Source organism: Eptatretus burgeri, chromosome 14 (assembly GCF_056783735.1).
Source record: "Eptatretus burgeri isolate ZD-2024b chromosome 14, Ebu_testis_v1, whole genome shotgun sequence".
Classification (NCBI taxonomy): domain Eukaryota; kingdom Metazoa; phylum Chordata; class Myxini; order Myxiniformes; family Myxinidae; genus Eptatretus; species Eptatretus burgeri.
Genome location: NC_140974.1, coordinates 23397236 through 23411839, shown reverse-complemented (window position 1 = coordinate 23411839; position 14604 = coordinate 23397236). Strand labels below are relative to the sequence as shown.

The following is a 14604-nucleotide window of genomic DNA, read 5'->3' as shown; positions in this document are numbered from 1 at the left end:
CTTTGCTGATGACTGGAAGTAAGCTGATAGGTACTTAACGTTTTTTTTGACAGGTACTTAACGTACTTAAGTACTTAATGGGATTGACTTTTGCACATTTTTCTGTAATGCCACGATGTTGGCTGACTTCAAAGCAGATGGAATATGGCCTCGGGAAAATGAGAGGGTGAATAGCAGAGGAGAGAGTGAGCAAGAGCAGCAGGGCAGGTTTTTATGACACGTGAGCGAATGCAAGCCACTCCAGTTGCAGAATCGAGGGTTGACAGAAACTTCTCCACCTTCTCAGGTGCAAAAGACACAGAGTCCAGGAGCAGTTAGGTGCACTTGGGTAGGGTGGAAAGAGAGAGCAATGGGTTAGGGGGACACAAGATTTGCAAGCAAATGCAGAATTGAGGCATTCGGCCTTCTCACGAGTCGAGTCAGCTGTGATGCCATTTGAAGAGAGGGAAGGGATGGAGGGAGCATACACCGGAGACTGACTTAACAAGGTACCAACTTTCTTAAGGGCAAGGTTTATGCAACTCAACCAGTGAACATTCAAGACCTGAAAGAGTGGATTCAAGCAGCTTTTGGAAAAAATTATTGTCGGAGTGCAACAGAAAATGGTCTTGGAGTGTGAGGAAAGGATGCACACACTGCTTGAAAATGATGGAAATGACGTCAAAACTCATAACTAATTTTGTGCACTTCTAAATTCAATAAAATTTTTACCAGAAAAACGTGAAATATGTACCTATATCCTGTAAATATTTTGTTCGATTTTGTTTCGTAGCAACAGAATTACAGGGGTTCAAAACCAGGAATGGTCCCACCATGTATATTGAGGCCAGTCACCAACATTCTCTCAAAAATGGTGGTGCCTTAATAGATGTGTTAGCAACCTATGGCAGTTTGGAAACATGGGTTCCTTCCCTATTTAGCAACTACATGAGTACTCGTATCTATGTCATGCAACCAACGCTTTAGAGTCTAATTGGGGATATGACCAGTGCACCAAGAACTCTGAATGATGTTCACCCTCAAAGAACATTGCTCACCCCAATGCTGTTGAACATATAAACAAGTGACTTACTTGTGACTACCTCAAAGATGCTTACCTTTGCTGATGACCTTGCCCTTGCCTGCTAATTATGTGTAATTTATGTGAGCTGACTTATCACCAATGGCATCTAAGAGTTTAAGGAGTACTTTATGATATAGAAATTCTGTTCCAAACCATCAAAAACTACTTTAAACACCGTCCATCTGAGAAACTCTCTGGCTAATGCCACACCAGATACCTCCTTCTGTGGTAAGCCAGTCTATATATATATATATATATATATATATATATATATATATATATATATGTATATATATATATATATATGTATACATATATATATATATATATATATATATATATATATATATATATATATATATATATATATATACACATACATACATATACACATACACATACACATACACATACACATACACATACACATACACATACACATACACATACACATACACATACACATACACATACACATACCTGGCGTTGGCGCAGTGGTTAGGGTAGCGGCTTGGGATCCAAAAGGTCCTGAGTTCAAGCCCCGTTGGCCGCTTGAATTAATACACACCAGGAGGTTGACTTAGCCTGTCATCCTTCCGAGCTTGGCGAAGTGAGTACCAGTGTACTGGGCCCGGTGTATACCCCGGTTAAAATAGGTGTACCATATCCCTGTGTCGTAAGAGGCGACCAGGGCTGCGTCAGGAAGGGCATCCGGCGTAAAACCCGTGCCAAGTCATTATGCGAATGATAACGGATGATCCACTGGGGCAACCCCGAACGAGAGCAGCCCAAAGAAGAAGAATATATATATATATAGGAGTCACTTGGGATCGCAGCCTGATATATGGAAATCATCTGAGAAGCGTCCATGAGAAAACTAAGGCCAGGGTGCATATAATCCGCAAAATTGTAGGCATTATCTGAGGAGCTGGTATACACAGCCTTCACAGCTCTACCCTTGCTCTGATGTATCCCACTGCAGAGTACTGTGCACCTCTCTGGTCTGGCAACAGTCATGCTCAATGCCTTGATAACATTCTGAACTCTGCAATTATAATCATTTCTGGGACTGTAAAAGTCAACCTCTCCACTGAGGCCACATGTGCTGACCAATATCGCACTAACGGTCATTCACAGGCAAACACGCAAGTCTTCAGAATACCCCCAGATAGAAGATAATGTTACCCCACCCATCCACAAAGAACTAGTCGATGCTCCAAAACCTCGACTGAAGTCATGAAATCCTTTCTGGATTAGGGGAATCAGAGCAGCTAACATGAACAGCAAGGAGTTGTGGCACCAGAAATGGGAAAAGGCATCCGTTTCAAATGGCCAGGTAATTTCAAACCCAACCAGGTGCGCCTGGGCTTTGATCATCACAGACACCTATGAAGTGCTCTCAACCAACTGTGAACTCTACATGCAAGGACTGCTCATCACATGCATAAGTGGAAGCAAACTAAATGCTGAGAATGGTCTTGTGGTCATCAACACCAGACAGTCCTACATACAGTGCAGAAGAGATTCAAGGGATCCCAGAGGAGATTGAAAACTCCGTGTAATCAATGACTCTGCAATCAATATTTATAGTGTCGACATCATCATATGAAAGAAAAGAAAAACAAAAAGACTGCTATGGAGAATGGAATCAAATAACAAAGACACAAATGCAACAAAACACACGAGGGATGGAGATGCAAGAGATTTGGGAGAAAAGGGAGAATCATGCCTGGTGTTGGCTTAATGGTTAGGGTGGTGGGCTTTGGATCCTAGGGTCCTGATTTCAAATCCCACTCAGTTGTTCAATTAATATCAGGTGGGGTTCACTCTGCCTGCCATCCTTCCGAGGACGGCAAAATGAGTGCCGGCATGCTGGTATACTGTGTCGGAGTGGCGACCCATCCAGGATTGTGTCCAACAGCCAAGGAGTCTGCTTCGGCAGCACCAACGCTCTGCACAGAGTATGGTCCCAATCTCCTCCTCCTCCTCCTCAAGAAGGAGGGGGAGAGAGAATGATCCAGAGAGAAGAAACACAGACAAAGGCTATGATGAAATTTAATGGCCAAAATGTCAAATTCTTCTTGTTTCCCACAATGGTTCGCATATTTCGATCAGCATTTTATTGATTCCATTAATTCCATCCAGACAGACAAAGACAGACACACGGAAAGGCTAACTGGCTAACGAAGACAGCCACATGGAAAGGCTGACTAGCTGACAAAGACATCCACACAAAGGTTGACTGGCTGACTGGCTGACTGGCTGACAAAGACAGCCACACAGAAAGGCTAACTGGCTGACAAAGACAGCCGCATGGAAAGGCTGACTGGCTGACAAAGACAACTGCATGGAAAGGCTGACTGGCTGACAAAGACAGCTGCATGAAAAGACTGACTGACCGACCAACCGACAAAGAGACATGCATGGAAAAGCTGATGGGCTGACCAAGCCGGACACATGGAAAGACCAAACAGCAGAGAAATATGGACACAGAAAGATCATCTGGCCAGCAAAGAGGAACACATTGAAAGACTGATCAGCCGGCAAATATGGAAACATGGAAAGACTGACCACCCAATAAAGATGGACGCAATGAAAAACCGACCGAAGGACAAAGGCGGACACAAAAGATGAACTGGCCAACAAAGATGTAAACATGGAAAGGCTGACCAGCCTTCAAAGATGGACACATGGTAAAACCAATCAGATGACGCAGATGGACATGGAAAAACAGATGAAGACACACAGAAAGACTGACTGACTTAGAAAGGTACACATGGAGAAGCCGACAGGCTGGTAAAGATGGACAGACAAAGATTGACCAGGCAGCAAAGACAGACATATTGAAAGTCCAACCGGCCAACAAAGATTGACACACGGAAAGACCCACTAGCAAACAAAGATGGTCACATGGAAAGACTGACCAGCTGATAAAGATGGACATAAAAAAAAACGACTGGACAAGGCAAACAAATGGAAAAACGGACCTGCTGAAGATGGAAACAGAAAGACGGACTGGCAAATTAAGATGTAAACATGGAAAGACCAACCAGCTGGCAAAGACAGACACACAGAAAGACCCACCAGCTGACAGAGATATACACACGTTAAGATCAACCAATCGACCAGCCGACAAAGAAGGACACATGGAAAGACCGACTGGCTGATAAAATTGGACACAGAAAGAACAGACTGGTAAAGATGGACACAGAAAGACTGATAGGACGACAAAGAGGAACACACAGAGAGACCCACTGGCCAAAGATGGACACACGGAAAGAGAGACTGGCTGATAAATACGGACGCACAGAAAGACCATCTGGCTGGCAAAAATGAACAAACACAAAAACTGAGCAGCCAGCAAAGACAGACCTTTCGATAGACAGGCCAAGATGAACACGAGGAAAGACTGAGCAGGTGACAAAGATGGACACAAGGCTGACTGGCCACAAAGATGGACACATGGAAAGATTGACCAGCCAGCAAAGATGGACACAGAAAGACCAAAAGGCCAGTAACAATGGAGACAGACTGACCAGCCGATAAAGACAGATATGTGGTGACTGGTGACTGGTGACTGGAAAGAGTGACTGGTGAAAAAACACAGACAAATGGAAAGATTGATCGGACAACAAAGATGCATACAGGGAAAAAAAAAATAACCGACTGGCCGACAAAGACGGCTACACGGACAGACTGACTGGCCAAAGATCGACACACAAACACTGACCAGCCGGCAAAGAAAGGCAAATGGAAAGACTGATCAGATGGCAAAAACAGATGCATGGAAAGAGCAACCGGCAAACAAAGGTGGACACATGGAAAGACTGGCTGACAGATAAAGATGGACACATGGAAAGATGGACCTGTTGGCAAAAATGGACACAGATTGATGAATACAGAAAGAGAAAGAGAAAGAAAGACAAAGGGCCCTTATGCATTCATGCAATGTCATCCAGAGTAAATTAAGTCCAGAAAAAAAGGCCAGTCGGCCAAACGTGTTTGCACTAAACTGCCTTCTCAGCAATCTTGATAAACAATATGCTCATGTATGATGCCCCCCCCCCCAAAAAAAAAAACAAGAAAAGGAATGATCATAAAATTATCAACAACTGGTTGCGTTTGCAGATATCAAGAAGACACTCACTTTTAAAGTCAAGGCTTACCCAAGGAACTGTCACCCGGTGTGATACCACACAGCAGGTGGGAAACTAGGAAGTGAGGCAGAATGTCTCATTTGCATAATCTAGCACGTGATGTGATACCATTATATAAATCACATTACAATGACCTATAACTTAGAGAAAGATTAGCAAGGCATTACCATGGACAAATACCCAAGCGTGCAGCGCAAGGATTCCAGGGAATGCAAAAGATCACATCATTGGCTGTCTATGACTGGTGTTGGCTTAGTGGTTTGGGTGGCTGGATTGGGGTCATCGGGTCCTGAGTTTTAGTCTCGTTGGCCACTGAATTCACACCAGGTGGAGTTGACTCCGCCTGTCATCGTTCTGAGGTCGGCGAAATTACAACCAGTGTACTGGTATAGGGGCACAGCATCAGCGGTGAAGTCGCACCCCAACAAAATGGTAGCTTCCTGAAGCCAAGCTGCCATATGCAAGAAGAAGATTGGCTGTCTTGGACAGTTGTTCCATTCTGAACTGAAATTGCCATCAGCGAGACAAAAATGGTCAATTAAAATGAATCCAACTTAATAATCGTTCCAGTTATCTGTAGGTGAAACCCAAGGACTCTGGAGAAAGGTCTTACACAAACGAGGTCTTTGATCAACGGCATAAACTTGTGAGGGATAAAAGAGATACTTTTTATCTGTTCGATTTAAAATGGAAGTTTTCATGAATACCCTCTTCAAAGGATGGCATGATCTTGGACTACCTTGTAGACAGATGCAAGATGTTACATCTTGTCCTGCTTTATATCCGAAAACGAGGTATTACCCATAGCATGGAATCAAAACCATCCGAATCATCCCGCTCATGGAAAAAAAAATGTCTTCACATTATACTCGGCACATCAATTGCAACAAACACAATTAACCACTATATGAATAAAGGACAACTCATTGAAAAAGATCTCTCGTTTCAGATCCTATCCGCAGGTATGGTCTCTGATTGGAGATGCCCAAAATGGAATATATCTGGGCTGGTTTTCATCCCAAATGATCACCTTGGCCAGTCTCTACATTAACCGGCAACTATCTTGGCCAACGGCTCACTTGGCTGATGACCATTTTGGCCCAATTATCAAAGCAGACGTGAATATCGCCTCCATAACAAAACACTCTTCAACGATTTCATTTCTCTTGGGTTTGGAAACAAATCTCTTGAATTTATGAACTCAGTTTCGTTCTTTCTTAAAAAACTTATTATGGTACTGCATGGGGTAGTTGAGAGAGCTGATGGCCAGTGAACCACCACTCTCCCTGCAACACCAAATTGAATGGCAGATCTTTGTAGAAGAAGGTAGTGTACTGTATACTGCATATATGGTATTATGAAGTTCTCCTGACTTGGACCAACATCGTGATGATGACCTCATCACGAAGGCGTCATGCATGCCAACCGCGAAGAACATCTAGCAGTTCATGCAAGGCAAAGTCAAACGCTGGACAATAAACGTTAGCGCAATCCATATCGGCCATACGGAATAAGAAGAAGAAGAAGAAGAAGAAGAAGAAGAAGAAGAAGAAGAACAAGAACAAGAACAAGAACAAGAACAACAAGAACAACAACAACAACAACAAGAAGAAGAAGAAGAAGAAGAAGAAGAAGAAGAAGAAGAAGCTGTCGCCAAGCACATGAAAAGCGAAGCTCCCGACCTGGCTCCGCCCTTATTCGGGCTCATCAGGGCAACACACACACACACACACACACACACACACACACACACACACACACACACACACACACACACACACACACACACACACACACACACACACACACACACACACACACGCAACTTCAGGAAGTATTCACACCCCTCATTTGACTTTTGTCACATTTTGTTGTGTTACAGCCTGATTTTAAAATGGATTAAATTTAAAAAAATTATCACCAATCTACACAAAATAGCCAATAATGACAAAATGAAAACATGTTTATTAAAAACTGAAACATGAAAAACATGAAAAAAACTGAAAACATGAAAAAATAATTAATTAATTAAAAATGAAAAGCTGAAATGTTTTACATCAACAAGTGTTCAACCCTTTTGCTATCAAGGTATGGGAGCATGTGCCACAACAGCACGTCGCTGCGTCCACTTTCCGCCAGTACTCCAGGGGCCTCTGTCTGGCCATCCCTCAGGCAGATGCCAGGCCCATCCCCATCTCCTTGAGATGATGGTCAACCTGCTACAACCACGAGGAACATGGTCGGCCCACTGGCCTCCTCCACTCATGAGACTCCCTCGCTGAGAGAATCTGATGAGCAGGATCAGCGTCAGGAAAACGAGCCACATGTCCATTCAGCCGCAACTGACGCTCACGGACTATGCAGGTAACAAATCTCATCCGAGTCTCTCTCAGCAACCGCTCGTTGGACATAAAATCTGACCAGCGATAGACAAGGATTTTCCGAAGAGACCTGGTACCAAAGGAATGAAGTCTTGGTCTCAGATCCTTGGTCAGAGTCCAAGTCTCGCATCCATAGAGTAAGACTGGAAGTACCAAGGACCTGAAGACTCGGAATTTCGTCCTCCCGCACAGGTACTGGCAGCGCCACACCCCATGATCCAGTGAATCAATGACTCCCCAGGCCTGACCTAGACGTCTATTGACCTCTGACTCAAAGCTAGCAGAGACATGAATATCACTGCCAAGGTAAGTGAATCTCTCCACGACCTCAACATCCTCACCACAAACAGACACGGACAGGACAGCAGCATCCAAGATGTCACCGAAAGCCTGGATCTTAGTTTTGACCCAAGAAACCCGTAATCCCAGCGGCTCCGACTCCTCATTCAGCACCTCGAGGGCCCCAAAAAGGAAATCTAAAGTCTCCGCAAAGATGACTGCATCATCTGCAAAATCAAGGTCCGAGATCTTGACATTCCCAAACGATGCGCCGCAGCTTGATCTCTCCGACATCCTCCCTAAAATCCTGTCCATACAAGTGCTGAAAAGTGTGGGGGCCAGTACACACCCCTGACGAACTCCAGTAACAACTGGAAATAAGTCAGAGATGGTACCACCACACTTCACAGCACTCTCAGTACCAGAGTAGAGTTCAGACATCAGATCGATCAGTTTTGGTGGCGCCCCACGAAGACCAAGAATCCTCCAGATGACATCCCGATTCAATGAATCGAACGTTTTACAGAGATCAACATAGGCTGCAAGCAGCCCCTGCCGAAACTCTCGTCTGCCTTTCGGTGAGGACGCAAAGAGCAAGGATACGGTCAATCATTGACCTCTTTGGTGTAAAGCCTGACTGCTCTGGACGCTGGTGCTCAAGCAGATGGTGGCGAACCCTGGCAAGAATTATCCTAGCAAAGACCTTGTCCGGCACTGAGAGCAGCGTCACCTCTCGGTAGTTGTTGCAGTCTTGGCGATCACCCTTCCCTTTCAAGAGAGGAACAACAAGGCCCCTCTTCCAATCAGTTGGGATGATGCCTGTGTTCCAGGCAGAGCACAAAACTGCATGCAACGACAAGTTGCCTTGAGAAGTCTTGAGAAGTTCAGCATGGATGCCACAGATCCCTGGAGCTTTGCCCGGTTTCAACTGGTTCACCGCAGCCCGTGTTTCCACAAGCGAAGGTGGACCACAGTTGATTCGAGGGTCAGCAACAGGGATTGTAACACCCTTGACGTCCAACTCGACAGCTGGGGGATCAGCCTGGTACAACCGCTCAAAGTAACCGGCCCAGGGAGACTTCACTTCGGACTCCTCTGTCAAGAGCCTACCACTCTCTGCTCTAACTGCAGTGCTCCGAGGGATGGGCTTAGATGAACGCAATGCGCGAATTCCCCTGTAAGCGGGACGAGAATCACCTGTCCACAGGTGATGCTCTACCCCCTCACAGATTCCTTGCACATCAGCCTCCTTGTCCACCCTCAGTGCACATACAGTTTTATGCCTCAGCTCCCTGAACAGCTCAGCTCTGACATTCAGCCTGGCCCTGCGACTCTGGTCAATGGTATCCAGTGTCCCTTGAGAGACAAAATTATTCTTTGCCCTGCGGTGAGTTGCAAGACATCCAACGGCAACATCAAGGAAGGTGGTATTGAAGGCACTCCAGAACTCTTCAGGACCCCCCAAAGCACCCAGACCCCCCCAAGTGTCCACTCAGCCTGTTCGCAAACTCCTCTGCTACTCTCTCATCCCTGAGCTTGCCAACATCCAGCCTCGGCTGGGATGGTACCATACTCCAGGATTTAAGGTGCAGCTTTGGAGTTGCTACAACAAGCCTGTGGTCAGTATTGAGGAACTGAGCACTCCGGTAGACCCTGCAGTTCTGGATCATCCTCCAACGACCGTCAATGAGGACATGGTCAATCTCCTTTGCCACACCGCCAGCGTTGGAATACCAAGTCCAACGATGAGCTTGTGGGCGCTGAAACCATGAACCAGCCACCCTAAGTCCATGACTTCTTGCAAAGTCAATGATCTTAGTCCTATTCTGGTTCATAGTTCCTGACCCATGGGGACCAACACATACCTCATAACCATCCCTATCAGTTCCAGTCGATGCATTGAAATCCCGCAAGACTAGAAGTGTATCTCTTCTTGGGCACTGATCAACCACAGACTCGAGCGTGGCATAGAATGCATCCTTCACTGTGAGATCACTCGCCTCAGTTGAAGAATAAACAGAGACCAGGGAAATGACACCTAAGGAGTGACGAATCCTTAATCTCATAATACGCTCGGTGACCGGTGTTACCTCAATTATCATTGACGTCAGCTTATTGGACACAGCTACAGCAACTCCTTGGGTATGGTAACCATCAGAGCGACTAGACCAATAGTAGGTGTAACCACCCACTATTATCTCGCCGCAATCCGGTTTCCGAACCTCAGAGAGAGCTGCAATCCCGATGTCCAAACGCTTGAGCTCAGATGATAACAGAGACAGGTGATCATCCTCTCTTAGGGATAGGACATTCCAGGCACCCACCTGAAGGGACCGCCTCAGGTTAACCCAAGGAGACCGCCGTCTGGTGGACGACACCTCAGCACCACTCCGACACACTCTCCCACAATCTGACCCAGGGATGTTACCCCATGGTTTCCATCCTATCATCAAAGAGTTTTTTTGCTATGACTCTCCAAATTTAGCTCAGGTGCATCCAATTTCCTTCGGTCATCCTTGAGATGTCTCTACAACTTGATTGGAGTCCACTTGTGGCCAGCTCAATTGATTGAACATGATAAATAAAGAAACACACCTTTCTGTATAAGGTCCCACAGATAACATTGCTTGTCTGATTACAAACTCCATCATGAAGTCCAAGAAACTGTCCGTAGAACTTGGAGATAGAATTGTGAGGAAGCATTGATCTGGGGAAGGGCATAAAACAATTTCTAGAGTGTTGAAAGTTCCCAAGAGCACAGTGAGCTCCATTATTCGGAAATGTAAAGAATATGGAACTTCCAATACTCTTCCTAGAGCTGGCCGTCTGACCAAACTGAACAAGAAGGACCTTGGCCAGGGAGGTGACCAAGAACCGAATGACCACTCCAAGAGAACTACAGAGTCCCTTGGCCGAGATGGGAGAACCTGCCGGAAGGACAACAATCTCTGCAGCTCTTCACAACTCTCGGCTTTATGTGAGAGTGGCCAGAGGGAAGCCTCCTCGGAGAAAAAGGCACATTACAGCATGCCTCGAGTTTGCAAAAAGACACGTGAAAGACTCTGAGAACATGATACAAAAGATTCTGTGTTCTGATGATACAGAAATTGAATTATTTGACGTGAATACAAAGCGCTACATCTGATGGAAACAGAGTACAGCCCATCACCCATCTCAAACCATCCCTACCTTGAAGCATGGTGGTGGCAGCATCATCCTATGGGGATGTTTTTCAGTGGCAGGGATTGGGAGACTTGTCAGGGTAGAGGGAACAATGAGTGGAGCCAAATACAGGCAAATCCTTGAGGAGAACCTGCTTCAGAGAGCAAAAGACCTCAGACCATGGTGAAGATTTACATTCCAACAAGACAATGACCCCAAGCATACAGCCAAAGCAACACTGCAATGGCTTCAGAACAAGAATATGAAGGTCCTTGAGTGGCCCAGTCAAAACCCGGACATGTGTAAAGCTGGCACAGAGATACTCAAGAAGGCTCAAAGCTGTAATCACTGCAAAAGGTGTTTCTACAAAGTATTGACTCATATCAGGAGGTTGAATACTTATGTAAATTAGATATTTCTGTATTTCTGTCTCACTTTTTATAAATATGTAAAAATTTTGAAAACCATGTTTTCACTTTGTCATTGTGGGGTGTTTTGTGAAGATCGGTGACAAAAAATTTAAATTTACACCATTTAAAATTCAAGTTTTAACACAACAAAATGTGACAAAAGTCGAGGGCCGTGAATACTTTTTGAAGGCAGTGTGTGTGTGTGTTGTGTGTGTGTGTGTGTGTGTGTGTGTGTTGTGTGTGTTTGTGAATACTGTATCTACATATGTATACATTTATGTTTGCTATGATCTAACTCACATCAAGCTGAATTTGGAAAAGATGATGGTAGTCCAATCTGGACCCAACTCCGAAGGAAATCCAAGTGGACTGTGGTACCAATACAATAGTTTACTTCTTAAATAATACATTTCGGGTATATTCAATATAAATACCACATCAGCTCTGACGTGAGCATACATGCACTTATTATAAAATCTGGACAATATTATCCAGGTAGGAAGAAGGGGGAGGAAACACACATGACGGAGTGTATCCACACCTCTATATGCTTCATACATGCACATCTGTGGCTCCTTACAATCCACATCTCACCCCATCCTCAAAACCCCACTCCCACTTATTCCTCTACCTCGTCCATCGATGCCTCCCACACTTTCCCAACCTACTTTCTATCTCTTACCATCCTCCCTTCTCTCCCTTTCCCCAATTTGCCACCACAGCCGTGCGTACTTAATAACTCTAGATGGCCCCTCGAAGAGCCGTTTACCTTTTACGGTTTAAACAGCATGGCACAACCTAATTGAAAAGGTGGTGTTCAGAGTTTAGCATCCGCACACGAGGGCAGGTAGGTGCCGAGAGGAGGGGGAAACAGCGAAGCGAGAGAGTACCATGCTGCGATCCCTGGCGGCGTAGCGCCGGTCTAATGTGAAAAGCAGGTAATGCCGCGGGCAGGACACGCACGGCTCATGCTTGCTCGCTTTGCTGACCATGGCACGCTCATTAAAGCTGAGCTGCAAGATAATTGGGAATATTGGCCGAGCAACACGCCGGCTTCACGGTGGCGAACATTAATCGAGAGTTCCCACGGTTAAAGGAGATGCCCATCGCGAGCAACTTCACTTTTAAAGGTTAGAACCCCGACACAGGTCATTCGCAGCCGAAGCTGGAACGGTGTTAAAACGCCTCTCGATCCCAGATTCCCAGACCAAGACTTGTACATCGACAACAAAACGCACCTGCCATGCGCACCACCCTGGTAGAGATAGCTGCAAAAGCACGAAGAGCGGCAGAAGCCGCCTCGCCGCTCTCTTCGCCATCGCCCGCTTTCGCTCACCAACTAAACCCCCTCCACCCCCTCCGTCCCAAAGCCGTACCACGCCTAGGTCTCCGAGTCCTCGCTCGTTTCCCAGATCCCGTAGTGCATCAGCAGTTCCTTCCTCGCGCAGTCATCGCTCGTTTCCGTGAAAAAAAACCGCTCGGCGGTGCGTTAATCAATCCAGTCCAGGTATCCCCGACTCCACCTGCGCGCGGGGCGCGTCACTGCGGATCCGGCGCACGGAGCGCACGGGAGGGCGACCAGTGAACACCTCGCCTGCGCCTGGTGCCGGGATTCTCTTCGCTTTCGATCGGTGCCAATGCCGGCGTGGACGCGATGCACAAGAGGCCGCGGAGCAGATAAACGTCAACACTTTCGGTCAGAAACGGTCATCGTGGACACCACCTGGGAATAAGCATCACTCCCACTGCAGGCGATCCTCTCCATCCTCTCCAGCAACTTCTTCATCCAGGATCCCTTCTCCTCCTCCCTCCTCCCTCCTCCTCCTCGTCGTCTCACGCACTCTTCAGCACCGATTCCTCCTGCAAGGCTCGTTAAGTGCGAGAATTATGTCCCGTGGCCCGTGCGTACACGGCCATAAAAGAGCACCTCGAACACCTGGCTCAGGCTCCGCGGTATTCAATGGAGAGACAGAGAGACAGAGAGACAGAGAGACACAGAGACAGAGACAGAGACAGAGACAGAGACAGAGACAGAGACAGAGACAGAGACAGAGACAGAGACAGAGAGAGAGAGAGAGAGAGAGAGAGAGAGAGAGAGAGAGAGAGAGAGAGAGAGAGAGAGAGAGAGAGAGAGAGAGAGAGAGAGAGAGAGAGAGAGAGAGAGAGAGAGAGAGAGAGAGAGAGAGAGAGAAACCTCCGTAAATCGAGGGCTAAGTGGCTCCTCGGCCGTTAACCTCGTGTTTCGAGAGTCCGACGTGCAACTGTGCAACGCATTCTGTGGCCGCGTGTTGTCTACGGCTGTTCCGGGGAGAGTGGGGAAAGCTGGGAAGATCGATCGGCCGCGCTCCCTGTTGGCTCCCACGGAGGGACATGCGATCCACCAAACGCCTGCCGTGCCATTGATGGACACCATCGTTTGTTTACCAATCTTTTATAAACTTCGCAAATGGTCGAGTTTATTATTATTATTATTTTTTTTCCCACCGACTGTTCCGAATGATTGATTGCACATCTGCGAAAGGGGGTGGGACTGCATCAGCGGCGCGTGGCTGAACCCACATAAATGATGTAACCAGCAGCAATAAAGGTGCTACACACACGCGAGAATAAAACAGTGACTACGTGCAAAATTGGCTCAAGCTATAACGCCTAATGCAACTTGCGGTGATTCTGACCACCTGTTTAAGGTCCATCGTCGGATACTAAAGTAACCACGACCATAAGGCAAATCGTCATGAGCTCATAAACAAAATGCTTCCCCGTGATTGACCAAATGACGTCATAATCTGATGACGCATCATTATCAGCACGACTCGGGGAATTTGGGTCTTGTCTTATCTCTGTTGAGTCGGCAATGTGCAGGATATCTGTACTCCCATCAACTTTGCTCGTGGTGAGATCAGGAATTTGTAATTCACCAGTACGGGCCCGTAGGTGCGTGCCCGAAGGTGAGTGCCAGTATGTGCAGCCTCTCTCTCTATCTCTCAAACCTCAAAAAGGCACATCCGCGGGTCCCCAGCAATATTCCTGGCAAGTTTCAATCGTGCAAAAGAAATAATAAAAAATAAATAAATAAACATTAATTGTGATGTCATAGCACCGTGTCCTGTCATTGGTCGACAGATAAATGGCCGTAACTTGGGAACCGCTCG

General features: G+C 46.4%; 1 protein-coding gene across 1 annotated transcript in view; it reads right to left on the bottom strand.

Annotated features, from left to right (window-relative positions):
* LOC147012787 (noelin-3-like) overlaps positions 1–12821 on the bottom strand; it is a 51184-nt gene extending 38363 nt beyond the window's left edge. Inside the window, exon 1 of the mRNA XM_085853972.1 lies at positions 12691–12821. Coding sequence (XP_085710098.1) covers positions 12691–12771 — 81 coding nt within the window. The 5' untranslated portion in view covers positions 12772–12821. The remainder of the gene's footprint in view (positions 1–12690) is intronic.
* Between the last annotated feature and the right edge of the window lie 1783 nt (positions 12822–14604).